The sequence below is a fragment of the Brassica napus genome, chromosome C3, assembly GCF_020379485.1.
Source record: "Brassica napus cultivar Da-Ae chromosome C3, Da-Ae, whole genome shotgun sequence".
Taxonomy (NCBI): Eukaryota; Viridiplantae; Streptophyta; class Magnoliopsida; order Brassicales; family Brassicaceae; genus Brassica; species Brassica napus.
The window spans coordinates 68,933,547-68,950,147 of record NC_063446.1 but is presented as its reverse complement, the minus strand read 5'-3'; the positions used below and the strand labels follow the sequence as shown (position 1 = coordinate 68,950,147).

Here is a 16,601-nt window from a genome sequence, read left to right as displayed (position 1 = left end):
GTTAGAAACACAAAACTAATGTCAGTTTTTAACGAAAAGTCACAACTCTTAACATTAAATGCGATTTATATTATTATTTTTCTATGAAAGGACACACTTTTTTAACACTAAATGGGATTTAAAATAATTTATCTTTTATAATGAGAAGACACAACACTTTAAACTAATAATTTTAGAAATACGTTTATTGGGATATTTTAACTACTTAAAAAAATCTCAATAGTTTCGTGTTGGAAAAACAAAATTAATGTCAGATTTTTAATTAAAGTATACAACTATTAACATTATGTTTAAAATATTTTTCTTTATAACGAGAATTTACAACTCCTAAAACTAAAAATTGTAAAATGCACTTATTGATATATTTTAACTAGTTACAAAAATTATCAATAGTTGCATGTTGGAAAGAAAAATTAGTCAGTTTTTAATGAAAAAACACAACTCTTAATATTATGTTTAAAAATAATTTGTCTTTTATAATGAGAAGGTATAACTCTAAACTAATAATTATAGAAACACTTATTAGAATATTTTAACTACTTTCTAAAAAAATTCCAGTAGTTACATGTTGAGAAAGAAGTAATGTCAGTTTTTTAATAAAAAGGACAACTCTTAATATAAAAAGGCATACATATATGTCACACACTATTAAGTAATATGTGAGAAATAAATAATATGTTTTAGAAATGATGCTTGTTAATGCATTAATATGAAACAAACCAAGAGAAGCCGGTTGTTTTTGTGTCATGCACACGATCAAATACAAAATTTACCGGCCGAACTGGCAAAAGCATGTTGTTGTTGATAGATTACCGAGATTGAAGATTGGTTTAAAGACATGAAAACTCACGCTTGCATAACGTCTTCTGAGGGAGGATTGCATATTTTGCAGATATGAGTCGCAACTATTCTTTTTTTTTCCTAAACTGCAACTATTCTTTCTTCTCCCTTTTTAAACCATCTATTATTTCTGTTGTAACTGCCTTTTTAAAGAAAATACAACTTTCTAAATTAAGTAGAATTTGTGTAGACAAGACAATAAGAAAAAAGATGAATGCCCTCTTAAAAAACAAAGATGAACAAGAAAACCCAACAGCCTGGAGACGTTAAATTCTTGAAGATATGTTTTGATAGGCAAAAAATATTTTATTTATAGAGTTGAAAAGGCATAAGTGGAAAAGATGCAATTTTCCTACTCAAGGGTGGTAATAAACTAAAAATATGAAATACAGTTACGAAATACACAAATCTTAATAAATAAAAATTAAAAACACATAAATTAAAAAGAAATATTATCTAAAAATAAAAATCAATTGTAAACAAAAAAATTATCTTAAATAGTTATAAATTAAAAAGAAATGTAATTTAAAAAATAAAAAACAGTGAGCAAAATTATAATGAAAAGAAAAATCTATAAAATTCAAAATATATTCTAACTAACTAATTGCATAGAACTTTTTTTCTTCACCATTTTATTTGATTAGTCAAAATTATGTTTTGAGAAGGTATGGACATAGCTATTTATAGATTTTCAAAAATTTGTTTGAAGAATCACATTGTTTCCATTTTAAAAGTTATTTTTATTGAAATAATACTTATACGAAGAGTCACAACTTTTCAATATAAAAGGTCACATTTTTTCAATATATACAGTTATTTTAAAATAAAAAACATAACTTTAAAATAAAAAGACACAACTTTTAATTGTTGAAAACACATAAACTTTCAACTTAAATGAAGTTCACAATATTTGGAATTAATTGAAATTGCTATTATTAGTAGATATAGAGGGGAAAACTACCATTAGAATAGCCGCATAGCTTCTCTCTCATTGCCAATAGAAAATAGATTTATGTTGTTATTGTTATGTGCAGTTTTCTATGTTTTTTTTCAAAAAAAAAAAGAAAAGTTTTCTATGTTCCAACAGAAAATTGGGGTAAAGTATTGTACATGTTATAAAAGTAATGGAAAAGTCTATCTTTATTCATAACATAGAGGTTCTTTATATAGGAGATTACACCATCATAGATAAATGGAAAGATTACAAATCATAATCTCTTGGTTATGAGCCATCCACAATCTAGTTCATAACACTTTCCCTTGGATGCCATAACCATTTAGAGCTTGTAATGTGCTTTAATGTTGCCTCATTAAAACCTTACCAGGAAAACTCAATTGAAACAAAACCATGGTGAAGGAAAAATAGTACAACACACATTACTCCCCCTGATTTGGACATTACTGAAGGTCCCTTGGACCTCTCCAATTTCTGCAATATACTATTTGATGCACAAGGATTTCATTGTTAATGTAATCAAGCTGTAATCCCAAAAAAAACTTTGTTTTTCAAGATCTTTCATCTCAAACTCTTTTTTGAGATATTCAACTGTTTGGGAAATTGTATCCAGATGTTCCTAGGATATTCAGATCATATACTTTGATGATTATCAATATTGTTCTAGAGAACTTGCTGTACTTTCAGCTCAATACCCTCTAGTACTTTCATTATCCAGTGGACCATATAAATATGCAGTCACTACATCAACTTGCTGCAAGTCTAATTTTCTCTCTTATATAGCCAGACTTATGAGAAATCTAAAAGTAGTTGCATCCACCACATGGGAGTATGTCTCCTCATAATCTATTAATGGTCTTTGTGAGAATCCTTATGCAACATCAGCTTTATATCTCACGATTTCTATTCCTCACAAGACCCATTATCCACTGGTTTTAACATCATATGGCGTCTTAATCATATGCCCAAATACGCATGTCTTCCTTAAACTATTTAACCCCACGTTTTCATTCAATCCAATCTGTTCTACGAGTGCGCACTCTTATATTGACGTGGGTTCATGATCCTCGCTTATATTCATAAATTCAAGTGCTACCTTGTATGAAAATAAATCATCTTATGTCGACATTCCTTATTGGTTCCATTATGTTCCAGACATGATATAATCGATTGAGATTCATTATTATCAGGACCTTTAATACTTTGCAGCTTGGCGTCCCAAGCTACATTGTTTGGTACTTGTATCTTAGAGCCTGCCGGCCTTATCTCCATGTCTGGGATGGTTTCCTTAGTAACCTCGGATTTGAATTTTGATTATCATTCTCTGCACCTTTCTTTTGTTTCCGAGGATTCTTATCTTTTGGAACCTATTTGGTCTACCACGTTTCATACGTTGTCTAGACTCTGTAGCAACTTGACTGTGTCTCTTCTTGGACATCAAATTCGTTGGTGCTTTACAAGCTGGTTTATATATGACTTAGTCATTCTTTTTTGGGTCAGCAAATGGGTCTGGCATTTGATTAGCTAGCTTTGTAAATGTATAATCTTTGGATGTCTATTTCACATTCTTTAGTCCGAGGATCTTGCCAAGACATTGATGGTTGATTTCATTCTATTTCTTTTACCATTCTTTTACCAGCTTTATTATTTTTTCTCCTCCTGGTCTTAAAATAATACGTGTACCTGGCCTCAAATATAATCACCCATAGTTGGCTCAAAGTACTTTATTATTGTGAGAGAATCATATCCAACATATATCTCCATCCTTCTTTTGAGGTCCCATCTTAGTTCTCTGTGGTGGAGCAATTAGTACATAGACATCACATCCAAATGTCTTATGATGGGGTATGTCTGGCTCTTGACCCGTTAATAATTGTGATAGGGGATATCTATGCTCACTAAATGGCCTGATGCGTATTAACTTAGGTGCATGTAAATTTTGTGTGGTCCAAGCTGTGAATGAGAGTTTTGACCTCATAAGTTATGGTCTATCAATCAGCTATTTGCGTTTGAAAAGATTTCGGCCAAGCCGTTCTTGGTATGAACATGTAATAGAAAAGTCTATTTTTATTCATAACATAGAGGTTCCTTATATAGGAGACTACACCATCGTAGATAAATGGAAATATTACAAATCATAATCTCTTGGTTATAAGCCATCCATAATTTGGTCCATAACAGTACAAGCATTTCTCGTTTACTTCACTGAGTTTTGCTTTCCTTGTATATTGCTTTGAAATTGCCTTGTGCAAGAGGCTTGGTCAGTTGGTCTTACAAACTACGAAAATAAAAGGAAAAATGCATGTCTTCTGGACTTGAGAGTTGGTGTTGGGCCCAAAATCAAAGTACGTTCAAAGATGGATTAATAAGGTGTTCCCAAAAAAAAAAAACTATTTTTGAATTTAGTCAACATACCTAATTGGATTAGGTACTCTAAACTGATTAAATATATTTATTTGGTCTTACCCATAACACCATAAGTAAATCTTTGTCATAGTCAAAGTCGCCGTAGTAATATGAGTTTTCAATGATGAATTGATTATGTTACCGTCTGATGAATTTATTATGTTACCGTCATTTGTTTCTAGGGTCGGATAAGATTGAAATTTCCAGTAGTTTTCTACAGTGAAGTAGATGGTTAGTATTTCAAGGACTCACACCTCTATTTGTAGACTAATTATCTTTTAATTTTGAAATCTTCGATTAGCAAAACCATACTCACATTAGTCCAACAGTTCAGAGCTTGTGTTTAAGTCTCTGATCTGTTACACAATATGATAACTACAAATTTATTGTAAAAGCTTGTTCCAATACATAAATTATCCTTACATGTAACAAAGTTACGTTTTATTTGGAAACTGTTCAAATATTAATAATCCTACATATATAAAATATGAATGATGAAATACCATGCTTAGTCTCCTACATGTGATAGCATATGAATTTAATAAAAAACATTATATTGAAATTATAAATCAACCAAAACTACAAATGAAAATCAATTTACCAATGATTGCCAGAAAATCATAGATTATGAAAAAATAATATCATGAATATTATTATTATTATTATTAACTTATATATATATATATTATACTCTCCGTTTCAAAATAGAAGATGTTTTAGAGAGTTTTTGATGTTTAAAAATAGATAATGTTTTCATATTTCAATGTACCTTTTAACTTTATCAAAAATCGTGTAATCAATCATATTTTATAGTCTGTTTTGTGATTGGTTGAATAATTTTTACTTTATATTTTAATGATATTTTTTATATAGAAAACAAGTTTTTTTAATATTTGCGTCATAATCTAAAACTTTAATGTATTTTGAAATATAAAGAGTATCAAATTACAAAGAGGCTTTATTCAGTGTAAAAGTGTTTACATTTTACAGCCTAATTGCAGAACCCAAACGTATTATATTCTGGTCAATTTTTCGGCTAGTCAGTTCCACAAGATTACACAGAATAAGACAAACTGAAAAAGTAAAAAAAAAACGTAAAAAATGAAAAGATATTTGACGTCGTTAATTAGAAAAGGTTATTTTTGTCATTAAAAGTAAAAGTACTTTGACAAAAGCGTGTTGCGTCATGTAAAATCTACAACTTGACGAGGGTCTTTTAGTAATTCAGGCTAATAAAGTTACGTTCTTCGTATATATCTTCTGCAATTCCGTCCACTCAAAACAACTGACATGGAAACTACTTTTCTTCAATTAAATATATTTAAAAGCATTTTTTTCCGGTTTTTATTTTTGTTGAAGAGGCAAAAAATATATAACGAAGATATAAATATATCTGATTTGTCTTTCTTTCTCTCAAGTTATTAAATAAAGTTCTCTCGTGCACAAAAAAATAAATAAATAAAGTTCTCTCCTTTTATTTGTTTCTTTGCTTTTTCTTTAATCCATTAATTATAGCAGTGAAAATAGAAATTTAATTATACATTTAGCTAGTTGTTAAGCTGAGCTACTTCTAGATGCTTTTGCCTTTCTTTGAACTTTCTCTCTCTCCTTCATCCTTTTAGTTATGTGTTTTGAGTTTGCTTTGGCTTGTTTCAAGTACTAATCACTGAAGAAAGATTAGGTGGGGAGGTGAAAAGGGGTACAAAAGCATTGATTTCTAGTTTCTGCTGTTGCAATAAATATCTCAGAGGGTTGTGAAGCTATCATCACTATTAGTTTATTAACATAGGAATCTGACATTCTAAACAACTGTCTTGTGGGGTTTAGTTTTGTCGAAGAACAACAGAGAGAGAGAGAGAGAGAGATGTCTCAGACCAACTGGGAAGCTGATAAAATGTGAGTTTTTGATTTCCCCTCACTGATACACTCTGCTTCTTGCTAATTTTGAGCTGGGTTTTAAGATTCTGTTCGTTCTTGAAGTTATTTGCTTCTTTGTTGCTGCAACAGTTTTGATTATAGGGTTCGTGTTATTGCTTGTGCTTGATCTGGGTTCTTTCTTTAAGGGTTTAGCTTATTGTTGTTACCTTTCAACTTGTTGCATTTGTCAAAAAGCTCTCTCCTTTGACATTCTTGGTTATGTTACCTTGAGGATTTTCTAGTTTCTGTTTTTGCAGAAAGTGTTGTTGCTAGATTTTGTTTGGTTGGGTGGACGTTTCGTTTGGTGAGTTTTGCATGTTTTGGCTAAAGTTTAGTTCTTTTGTGTTGGCAGTCACTTTCAAGGGGCTTTGGCTCTTGTGTCATCAGGTTTTTTAATGTGTTACTTGTCCCCAAATTTACTCTCCTTTTTTTGGCATACAAGTGTGTCCTTTAGAAGCTCCATCAGGAAAGTTTCTGCTTGATGTTATGCTTCTCTTTGGAGAGTTGCCTAGCTAGACATTTCTTATGCATATCTTGATGTGTTATGTATTATTATTGTTATCAGCGTTGTGTACATTGCTGCTCTAAGTATTGGTTTTGGATGTAACAGGTTAGATGTGTATATCTACGATTATCTTGTGAAAAGAGACTTAAAAGCTACAGCTCAGGCTTTCCAAGCTGAAGGGAAAGTGTCATCGGATCCAGTCGGTAAGATATCACAATCTTCTTGAGTTTTCTTACAGAGATTCTAATAAAAGTCATACGTCACTTGTGTCCCTAATGAACTTCCCATTCTTCTTGCAATGTTTGTTGTAGCTATTGACGCACCTGGCGGATTTCTGTTTGAGTGGTGGTCTGTCTTCTGGGATATATTTATTGCTAGGACTAATGAGAAGCATTCCGAGGTTGCAGCATCTTACATTGAGGTATCTTTCTACATCTGTGCCAAGCTGCAATATTCTCTTTAGTTAGTTAGTAGCTTGGTTGCTTATAGTTAAACTTTGGTCTCTCTTTTCCTTTGTTTTTGTACTTTTAGAGAACATTTAGAAGTTGTATATGTAAAAATATGAAATGTTTACTCCAAATAGTGTGATTATTTTGTTTTGGTTAAGTTTATATGATTTAGAAGTTCTTTGTATTCTGATATCTTACAGACACAGATGATTAAAGCGCGAGAACAGCAGTTGCAGCAATCTCAACATCCACAGATCTCACAGCAGCAGCAGCAAATACAAATGCAACAACTCTTATTGCAACGTGCACAACAACAGCAGCAGCAACAACATAACCAGCAACATCAAAACCAACCACCTTCTCAACAGCAGCAGCAGCAGCAGCAACAGCCAGCGCCTCAACACCAACAGCAGTCAGCACCTCAGCAGCCACCACAGAGGAGAGCTCCGCCCCACCTGACAAATGGATCAGCAAACGGACTTGTTGGTAGTAACAGCGACCCAGTTTGGAGGCAAAACTCTGGGTCTGGGAGTGCCTTGGCAAGTAATAATAAGGCATACGAGGAGAGGGTCAAAATGCCTACTCAGAGGGATTCCTTAGATGAGACTGCTATGAAGGTTAGTTTAAACAAGGCCCCATCCCTTCTTTTGTCACAGCACCTTAGTTTCCTCAAATGTTATTTTCCGATGTCTACAGCGATTTGGGGACAATGTTGGGCAACTGTTGGATCCAAATCATGCATCGATGTTGAAGTCTGCTGGAGCTTCTGGACAGCCTGCAGGGTACTGTTCTCATACTTATATGCCTTCATTGTTCTTATACTTAAGCAACAAAAATCATTCAATATCTCTTACTTGTGCTAATTTCATTTGCTGATGAATCTCAGGCAAGTGTTACATGGTGCAAGTGGCGGTATCTCTCCACAGGTTCAAGCTCGAAATCAGCAACTTTCTGGGTCTGCTATGGTATGTAATACTGAATCTATGTTGTGTCTAGTCCCTTGCAGAACTTTACTGTGAGCTTAAACTTGCTGTGATTATGTGTGTTTAGGATATTAAAAGTGAGATCAATCCTGTGCTCACTCCCAGAACTCCTGTTCCAGAAGGGTCATTGATTGGAATTCCTGGTAGGTTATCTAAATTAAGATCGTTTCATTAGGTTAAGCTTGATTATGATTAGTGCTTGTTTCCTGTTAACAGGTTCAAATCAAGGCAACAACCTTACACTTAAAGGGTGGCCACTCACTGTAAGCTCTATGCATACATTATCTGGCTCTCTCTCTCTCTTTTGTCTCAGAGGAGTTTCCTTTTTGACTGCTGCTTTCCTTTCCTGATTTTAGGGATTTGATCAGCTTCGTTCTGGTCTTCTCCAGCAGCAAAAACCATTTATGCAATCTCCACAGTCTTTTCACCAGCTCAACATGTTGACTCCGCAACATCAGCAGCAGCTCATGATGGCTCAACAGAATCTAAATTCACAAACCGTCAATGAAGAGAACAGAAGACTGAAAATGCTATTGAACAACCGGAGCATGAGCCTCGGAAAGGATGGTCTTGTGAGTTCTGTTGGGGATGTGTTGCCTAATGTTGGATCGTCTTTACAGCCTGGTGGCACTCTTTTGCCTCGTGGAGACACCGACATGCTACTAAAGGTTTAACCTGTCTTCTCTATACAAACTTATGTGGGTGACTTGAATGTAGTAAAGTATTGTTTGATAAAATTGGAAGAAGATATAGTAATCTCTACTCAAATTCAAAGGCTGGACGATTATGCTAATAACTACGTATGCTTTGTAGTTAAAGATGGCTCTGTTACAGCAGCAGCATCAACAGCAGGGTGGTGGAAATCTACCACAGCCACAGTCACTTAATCAGCACTCTCTTTCAAATCAGCAATCACATAGTTCAAATCACAACATTCATCAACAAGATAAATTGGGCGGAGGTGGTAGTATTACCATGGATGGTAGCATGTCAAATTCCTTTAGAGGAAATGAACAGGTCTGTTCTTAAGTTCCTGTTTCAAATGGTGAGTCTGAGGCTGATTCTTAAAATTTTTATGCATTTAACTGAAGGGATTGAAGAATCAGACTGGGAGGAAAAGAAAGCAACCGGTTTCGTCTTCTGGTCCAGCTAATAGTACAGGAACTGCCAACACTACGGGCCCATCGCCAGGCTCAGCACCTTCCACACCTTCAACTCATACTCCTGGAGATGCGGTTTCTATGCCTAATCTGCCTCGTAGTGGCTCCTCCAAAGCAATAACTATGTTTGGCACTGATGGAACTGCCACTCTTACATCTCCATCAAATCAGTTGGTGTGCTTCTTTAAACTGTTAATGGGAATGCAGTCAATATAAATTAGTTAATCAGTTATTGTCTATTCTGCAGGCTGATATGGATAGATTTGTGGAAGATGGGTCACTTGATGACAACGTTGAGTCTTTTTTATCCAATGAGGATGGTGATCAACGGGACGCCATTGGACGGTGTATGGATGTTAGTAAAGGTGTGTGTTTCTTGTCCCACTCAACATTGTAATACAACAATGTTTCTTAATCATTACAATGATGCCTCTCTGCACCAGGTTTCACGTTTACTGAAGTGAATTCAGTACGTGCGAGCACAAGCAAAGTTACATGTTGCCATTTCTCATCGGATGGAAAAATGCTTGCTAGTGCTGGACATGACAAAAAGGTAAAGCCATAAATCATCATTAGAGGTCTTGTGGTGTTTCTGAAACTTAAGAGCCTTCTTGGCTTGTTGTTCCATTTTTTTGCAGGCTGTACTATGGCATACAGACACTATGAAGCCGAAGACCACCCTTGAGGAGCACACGGCTATGATAACAGATGTCCGTTTTAGTCCCAGCCTGCCTCGCCTTGCAACTTCTTCGTTTGATAAAACTGTCAGGGTTTGGGATGCTGATAATGTAAATTGAGGGCTGATGATTCCACCTTCTTTTTTTTATATCTACTCGCTTAAGAGTTTGTGAATCTACTATGCAGAAAGGTTACTCCATTCGTACTTTCATGGGACATTCTTCTATGGTTACGTCACTTGACTTCCATCCCAATAAGGATGATCTCATATGTTCCTGTGACACTGATGGCGAAATAAGGTACTGGAGCATCAACAATGGAAGTTACACAAGAGTGTACAAGGTACATCTTTCTTGTCTATTTTCAACGAGTTGTTTTTATCAGCAAATCGGTACATTTTAGTATCACTTTTGTTTTGTTCACAGGGTGGTAGCACTCAGTTGAGGTTTCAACCACGTGTCGGAAAGTATCTAGCTGCTTCGTCAGCAAATGTTGTATCTGTTCTAGATGTTGAAACACAAGCTTGTCGACACTCTTTGCAGGTTTAGTGCTCAAACTTCCCTTATTCAATATCCACTATAACTACTAAGAGAGCAACTAAAACAAGAAAAACACTCTTAACAGGGCCATGCTAATCAGATAAACTCGGTTTGCTGGGATCCTTCTGGTGACTTCTTGGCATCGGTTAGTGAAGATATGGTAAAAGTTTGGACGCTGGGGACAGGTAGTGAAGGAGAATGTGTTCATGAGCTGAGCTGCAATGGCAACAAGTTCCAGTCTTGTGTTTTCCATCCCACTTACCCTTCCCTACTCGTCATTGGTTGTTACCAGGTAAAGTTAACATCTTTACTGATGTGTGTGTTCAGTCTGGTGTTGATTCCCTAAGCATTGTGAAACTTTGTGTGGTGCAGTCTTTAGAACTATGGAACATGTCAGAGAACAAGACGATGACATTGCCGGCTCACGAAGGGCTAATTGCGTCATTGGCTGTTTCGACTGCGACTGGATTGGTTGCATCTGCTAGTCACGACAAGCTAGTGAAGCTGTGGAAGTGAAGTTTAGTGAGAGATCAGGACAAGTTCGTTTGTGTTTAGGTAGCAGTCTTCTCAGGGAGGGGGTGGGGGTTCTTTTAACTAGTGTTTCTCTTTGTAGTTCTTTCTCGGCTAATCATCTTCGATCTCAAAGATAGTTTTTCACATGGTTAAACAATGTTGTTGTATGATCTGACGTAATTGAGATCTTGTGGAACTGTAATAACTGTTGTTGTAATCTTAGTTTTTATTCTGGCTCATCTTCTTATCACTTGTACTTCGGTTTGGTCTGGTTTCACTAATTATATTGAAACGTTTGGAAAACTAAAGTCTAGTGAACGGTACAACTTGGGCATAAAGAAGAGCAGTGATCAGTGATGGTTTAAAAGAAAAGTATACTGCTGCAGCTGCAGAGAAAAGAAAATGCTATACTGTACTAAGAGTCTCCCAAGTTAGCGCAAAAAGAGTAAATAAGTGACACTGATTAGCGTTTCTAGTACTGAGAATAATGTACTAAGAATGACAGAGACAGGGTAAGTCAAATATCACTGTAAAGAAGGAATTAAATACGGTGAGTAGACTTGACAAAAAACAAAAAAACGGTGAGTAGACTTACACATCAATCTCTTGTTATACGCTGTATCCTTTATGGTCAGCCTTATACACTGGACGAGATGGTAATCTTTAGGAATAGAAACAGCAGGTGTGGTTGACCAATTGGTTACATACTAGCTATAGGAAACTATTATACGTACTCTTTGAGGAAGAGAAGTTTGGATGCAAACCTCGAAACGGACAGAAAATTGCAAATGGCTATCAACGCAAACAAATAACATCTTAGAAGAGAGGCCACACTAAGCATCTCTCATATTCAGCTTAATCATGTGGCTTCTTTTCAGGATCTGATACGTGAACCGGATCTCTTATTTCTCGTCCCCTTGAGATAATACCTCCTTGATGTTCTCTACCTGCAAATAATATATGCACATGAGCAAAAAGATTCAAAGTTCTGTATCCTCATTTTGTAAAGTCATAATGCAAAATAAGACTTGTTTTAACTCTACTCCACAGTGTTATTTGTAAGATGGTAGCCAAAATCTCACTTTTATTTAATAAGAGGTCACCTGGTTGTGTAAAGATCCTCTGACAGGCACTGGAGGTTGCTTGATGACCCGGCCTTGCACGAAACTCTGAAGACAAAAACGGTGTTTCTCTAGAGCTGCCTCCTTCATACATTTGGCTTAGTTTGTCTGGGCCATCGCTTGTGTTGTTCTTTGTCTTTGGTATATGAGACAAATCCGTAGACCATGAGCCCCCGCTTGATCCTGCCAAAGTCATTATCACATCCGCCTACAAATAACATAACGTTCATATGATAACTTCTCAAATAGTTTGAATATCAAAGTGTTAAGTGACAGAGAGAGTTACCTTGTTTGGGTGAACATCATCAAAGACATGAGCTTGACCACCATAGAAGATAGTCATTTGCTTAGTACTCGATGTCAACTCTTTCCTATTCCTGTTACTGCAAAATACAAAACACAGTGTGTTGAAATTGACCTGAGGACAAAGCATCAATAGACTAGAAGCTTAACTCACCTTGAGGGGGCAAAACATTCGACTCTGCTCGGATTTGGCATTGTAAAAGGACTCGTTACACCTGGACCTTTCATCCCTGTTCGTGAACCTTCATCTGCAGCTGTCTGTGCAATAACTGATGGTCCCGCGTTTTCATCCTTGAACCTGCTTGAAGACAGCTGATGAAGCAAATGACTGATTTGTCCTCCTCCTCCTCGTGGAGGCTGGTTTGCCATATGATTCATATTCATGGAAAGGCTTCCAGGTCCGTTTCTTAGCATCTTTTGTTTTTGACAATGGCAGATCACATAAAACTGATCAGTTCTTTGAAGCTGTGCACACGGTGAAGTTATTATGTAGGTTATGGTTTTATCTTACCTTGGACCAGTGCAGAGTCTCTGGGTGCTCTTGAGACGTGAACTGTGAATCAGAGTTACTTCTCTTGGTTCCTGAAAATCGATTGCTCATGATTGAGCCTGAAACCTCACTTCTAGGTCCAAACAGTTGTCTCCCATCAAGATGATTCCCCCCACCGCTGCCTTGTCTTTCAACTAGTAGAAAGATAAAATCTACATAAGCAACATCACATTGCACTAGTAGTAGTAGTAGCTAGAGAGAGGTAATAAAGAAGAACAAGTCATATAAAAAAGCATCACAAACTCGTATGTCAAATTCACTTCCAATGTCCCAACTAATCCATCAGAGACATTATGGTTGGACAGAGAGAGACATAAAGAGCGTGTCTGTGTGTTTTATATACCAGAGCTCAATCAACCCACATGCTAACACAAAAGAAAAAAAACATGTTCATGTTTTTAAAAATAAACAAAACAATGTACACTCATGTCTTGTTTCAGTTGAGTGCATAGATGTTCTAATTTTTCTACTTAGAGATCTAATGGATGAAAAGTTTCCAACTATAGAAACTAATTCACATGATCTTCTTCTACACATTAAAATCATAGTGAATCGAAGCTCGATGAAAGAATCGAACTCCAACTTGAATCTATGTAAAAAGACTTGAACTTTCTATAAATAGAAACCCTAAATGTACAGAGGAACCAGCTTAAACCACATCAGTGGAAGGACACTTCTTCAAAAAAAAAGCATCAAGAGAGAAAGGGAGAGAGGTACCAAGATCGGAGGTTGAGGAAAGACCACCGCGCCGACCGACGGAGGAAGCTGAAGTCATGGCCAGTTTAACTGCCTTATCCAGAGCTAGACTGTGGTCAGCCATGGAAGTGGAAGCTAAAGTTTCAGTCTTGGATCCTAGGAAGTCATGGAACAAGAGCTTATCTTGTTCTTTTTGGCGGAGGTGAGAATCAACATCAGTAGTACGATCGTCATTGTTGTGGTTCACCATCATCAAATTCAAACCAATGTGTCAGTGTGTCCACTTCGCCACCACTTCCTCCATTACAGTTTGCTCTCTGTATTATTTCATGGACACACACAACCAGAAAGAAGGGAGAGAGAGAGAGAGAGATCACAGTGTCTCTTTTGGTTCTACTTTATTGGGTTTCTCTTACAGTACATGTAATAATGAATCATATCTTTTCAAACAATATATAATTAAAAAATTTCACCTAAAAAGAACATAAGAAAGATTGTAAAATCATGACATTATAGATTGCTTTTTGTATTAAGGTAGTCATAGATTCACGATGTTATCAGTTAACTTAAAACTGTTACAAGATACACTTTAATGATTTAGAGAAAGTAAAGGTGTGTGTATCTTGATCTAACCAACACACTTCTGAAAACATAACTCATTGGTTTTTTCACTTTATACTATAACAGATGAAAATGTGCTCCAACCAATCTCTATTTTTTTTTTAAATAGAGATTGCTATTTTTTTCAAAATACATATAAAGGCAAAATAGCATTTCTCTGTTATAGAAACATATTTTTTTATTTACAAAATAGTTTTTTAACTTTTAAACATTTATAATTATAACCAAAACAATTTTTTTAAGAAAATACAGTTTTTATAAACATAGAATCACACTTTTTATTTACGTAATAGCGTTTTAAAGAAACTTTAGTTTAAACAAAGTTATAATGTTATGAAATTTTTGTAAAAATTAAAAATAAATAGGGTTAATTATCAATTTTAATAAATAAAAGATATTTGTTGAAATAGAATCTTTTGAGAATGTTTTTTTAGAGACAAAATTGAAATAAAATCTCTTGAGAATGTTTTTTTAGAGACAAAAATAGAATAATATATTGGAGAAAAACACATCTTTATTTTAAAAATAAAATAGGAAAATACATCCGAAATGTTCCAAGTTCTAACCTATCGGCACCTACAAAAAAATAGCTCGTGGGACAGTTGGTAAGGCTGTCATTTACCTAAAAGTTTTCGTGTGGTACATTGGTAAAAGTACTTGCTCAGATGTGGTGGTTAAGACTTAAGAGTCTATTTCTCCATGTGTTATCAAATCCATATTTAAAAAAAAATATATATATTGGATTAATGAATAAGTAATTTTGTTAAGAAAACAATAATATAGTTTCCTAGATAATAAATTATATGGATATACTAAAACTATGAACTGAAAATCGCGTAGACATATATATTCTTATCAATACTGAAATAATTTCTGTGCAAAACATAGTAAACGAATTGAATATCAGTTCATAAAACCTATATATCTTAATTATATTGGTGATAATGTATTTAACCATATTTGCTAACTTTTCTATTGGTAAAAATGTACTTAACCATTAAAGTTCCAGTCTGGGTAGCCCCCTTTTACTTTGTAAATGATATATTTATCAAAATGTGGAATAATTGGTTTTGAGATTGGAGTTGTTGAACTTTGGGTGAAGTGTTCTAGTACTTTTAATTTCGTAGCCTAATCTGAGTACGAAAGAGAATTCAAAAAGAGACATCAACCTATTTCTGATGATATCTCGACGTTACAACTACTCATCATGACGGTTTTTCCCACTTCATAATGCTCATTTGATATTTTCTACTTTTTGCAAATTTTTAACTGAAACGAAAAAAGGTTTAAAGATAATATATGGTGATCAATAAACGCTCTTACCTTCAAATTAAGATGTTTATAGTAAAATGTATCCCAATACTCCATCCGTTTCAAATTATATGATGTTTTAGAAGGTTTATGTTATTTCAAAATATAAGATTTTTTGAAGTTTTAAAATTAATTTTAGCTTTATTGGAAAATGTTCGACCTATAATATTTTACAGTTTTTTTTTATATTTGGTTGAATGATTTTAAAATTATCTTTAAAAATACATTTTTAGAAGAATGTAAATTTCTTAATTTTTATGCACTAAGCCAAAATACCATATATTACGAAATGAAAAGAATAATAAAAGGTCGTTTATTATCTTGTTAAAATTAAAAAAGCTCGTTTACTTATGAGACTGTTAGAATAAGATAAACTAGACCTTGATCCGCGCGCCAGCGCGGATATGAATTTTCAGTTTTTAATTATTTATTTTATTAAATGATGTATTTGTAATATTCGTTCATATTATATTCATTAAATAAATATTTTTTTTGCATCTTAAACTATCTATTTTTTTACGAATGTGTGATATCATAAAAAAGAGTATAGAGTTAATTAGATAATTTTAAAAACAGAAATTTTTCTTTCGTGTGCGATATCATATAAATAATGATCCGCCCAGTTAACAAAAATCATGATTATTTTATGTGTAATTTTTTTATTTTGACCATTTCCTTAAAACTATATTAAATTTTACATATTTTAATTATAATATTTTTACCTTTTTATTTGAAATGCAACTCAATATTTTTTTAACAATTATAACAAAATATTTAAAAAATATTTTTAGAATTTGTTTGAAAAATATGAAAATTACATTTTAAATTAAAATTATCCTAAAATATGATAAGTTTTGATGTAAACGAAAACTCAAATTATGTCAAAAATAATGATATTCAATGATAATAACAATTTTAATTGATTATTTTTTTAAAAATACATTTACAAAAATATTGTTTGAAAGAAAATTCATTTATCTTTCAAATATAAAATGAAAATATTATAATTAAATAATAAAAAAATATAAATAAAAACCATAAATTTAGCAAATGA

At 33.9% G+C, this 16,601-nt stretch overlaps 2 protein-coding genes across 2 annotated transcripts; one reads left to right on the top strand and one right to left on the bottom strand.

Annotated features, from left to right (window-relative positions):
* The first annotated feature begins 5,727 nt into the window (after positions 1 to 5,727).
* On the top strand, positions 5,728 to 11,184 carry LOC106389992 (transcriptional corepressor LEUNIG). Its single transcript, XM_013830356.3, has 18 exons — positions 5,728 to 6,097; positions 6,729 to 6,826; positions 6,935 to 7,044; positions 7,273 to 7,689; positions 7,769 to 7,854; positions 7,959 to 8,037; positions 8,123 to 8,198; positions 8,272 to 8,318; positions 8,412 to 8,723; positions 8,869 to 9,072; positions 9,147 to 9,389; positions 9,463 to 9,580; positions 9,659 to 9,768; positions 9,854 to 10,003; positions 10,080 to 10,235; positions 10,319 to 10,435; positions 10,518 to 10,724; positions 10,805 to 11,184. The coding sequence occupies exons 1-18, from the start codon at positions 6,066 to 6,068 to the stop codon at positions 10,946 to 10,948; spliced, it is 2,706 nt and encodes a 901-aa protein (XP_013685810.1). The 5' UTR covers positions 5,728 to 6,065; the 3' UTR covers positions 10,949 to 11,184.
* A 267-nt stretch (positions 11,185 to 11,451) lies between these two features.
* On the bottom strand, positions 11,452 to 14,096 carry LOC106389993 (protein TIFY 8). Its single transcript, XM_013830358.3, has 6 exons — positions 13,637 to 14,096; positions 12,881 to 13,053; positions 12,524 to 12,783; positions 12,353 to 12,449; positions 12,049 to 12,274; positions 11,452 to 11,892 (listed from the first exon to the last, which is right to left on the bottom strand). The coding sequence occupies exons 1-6, from the start codon at positions 13,866 to 13,868 to the stop codon at positions 11,801 to 11,803; spliced, it is 1,080 nt and encodes a 359-aa protein (XP_013685812.1). The 5' UTR covers positions 13,869 to 14,096; the 3' UTR covers positions 11,452 to 11,800.
* Positions 14,097 to 16,601: the final 2,505 nt, after the last annotated feature.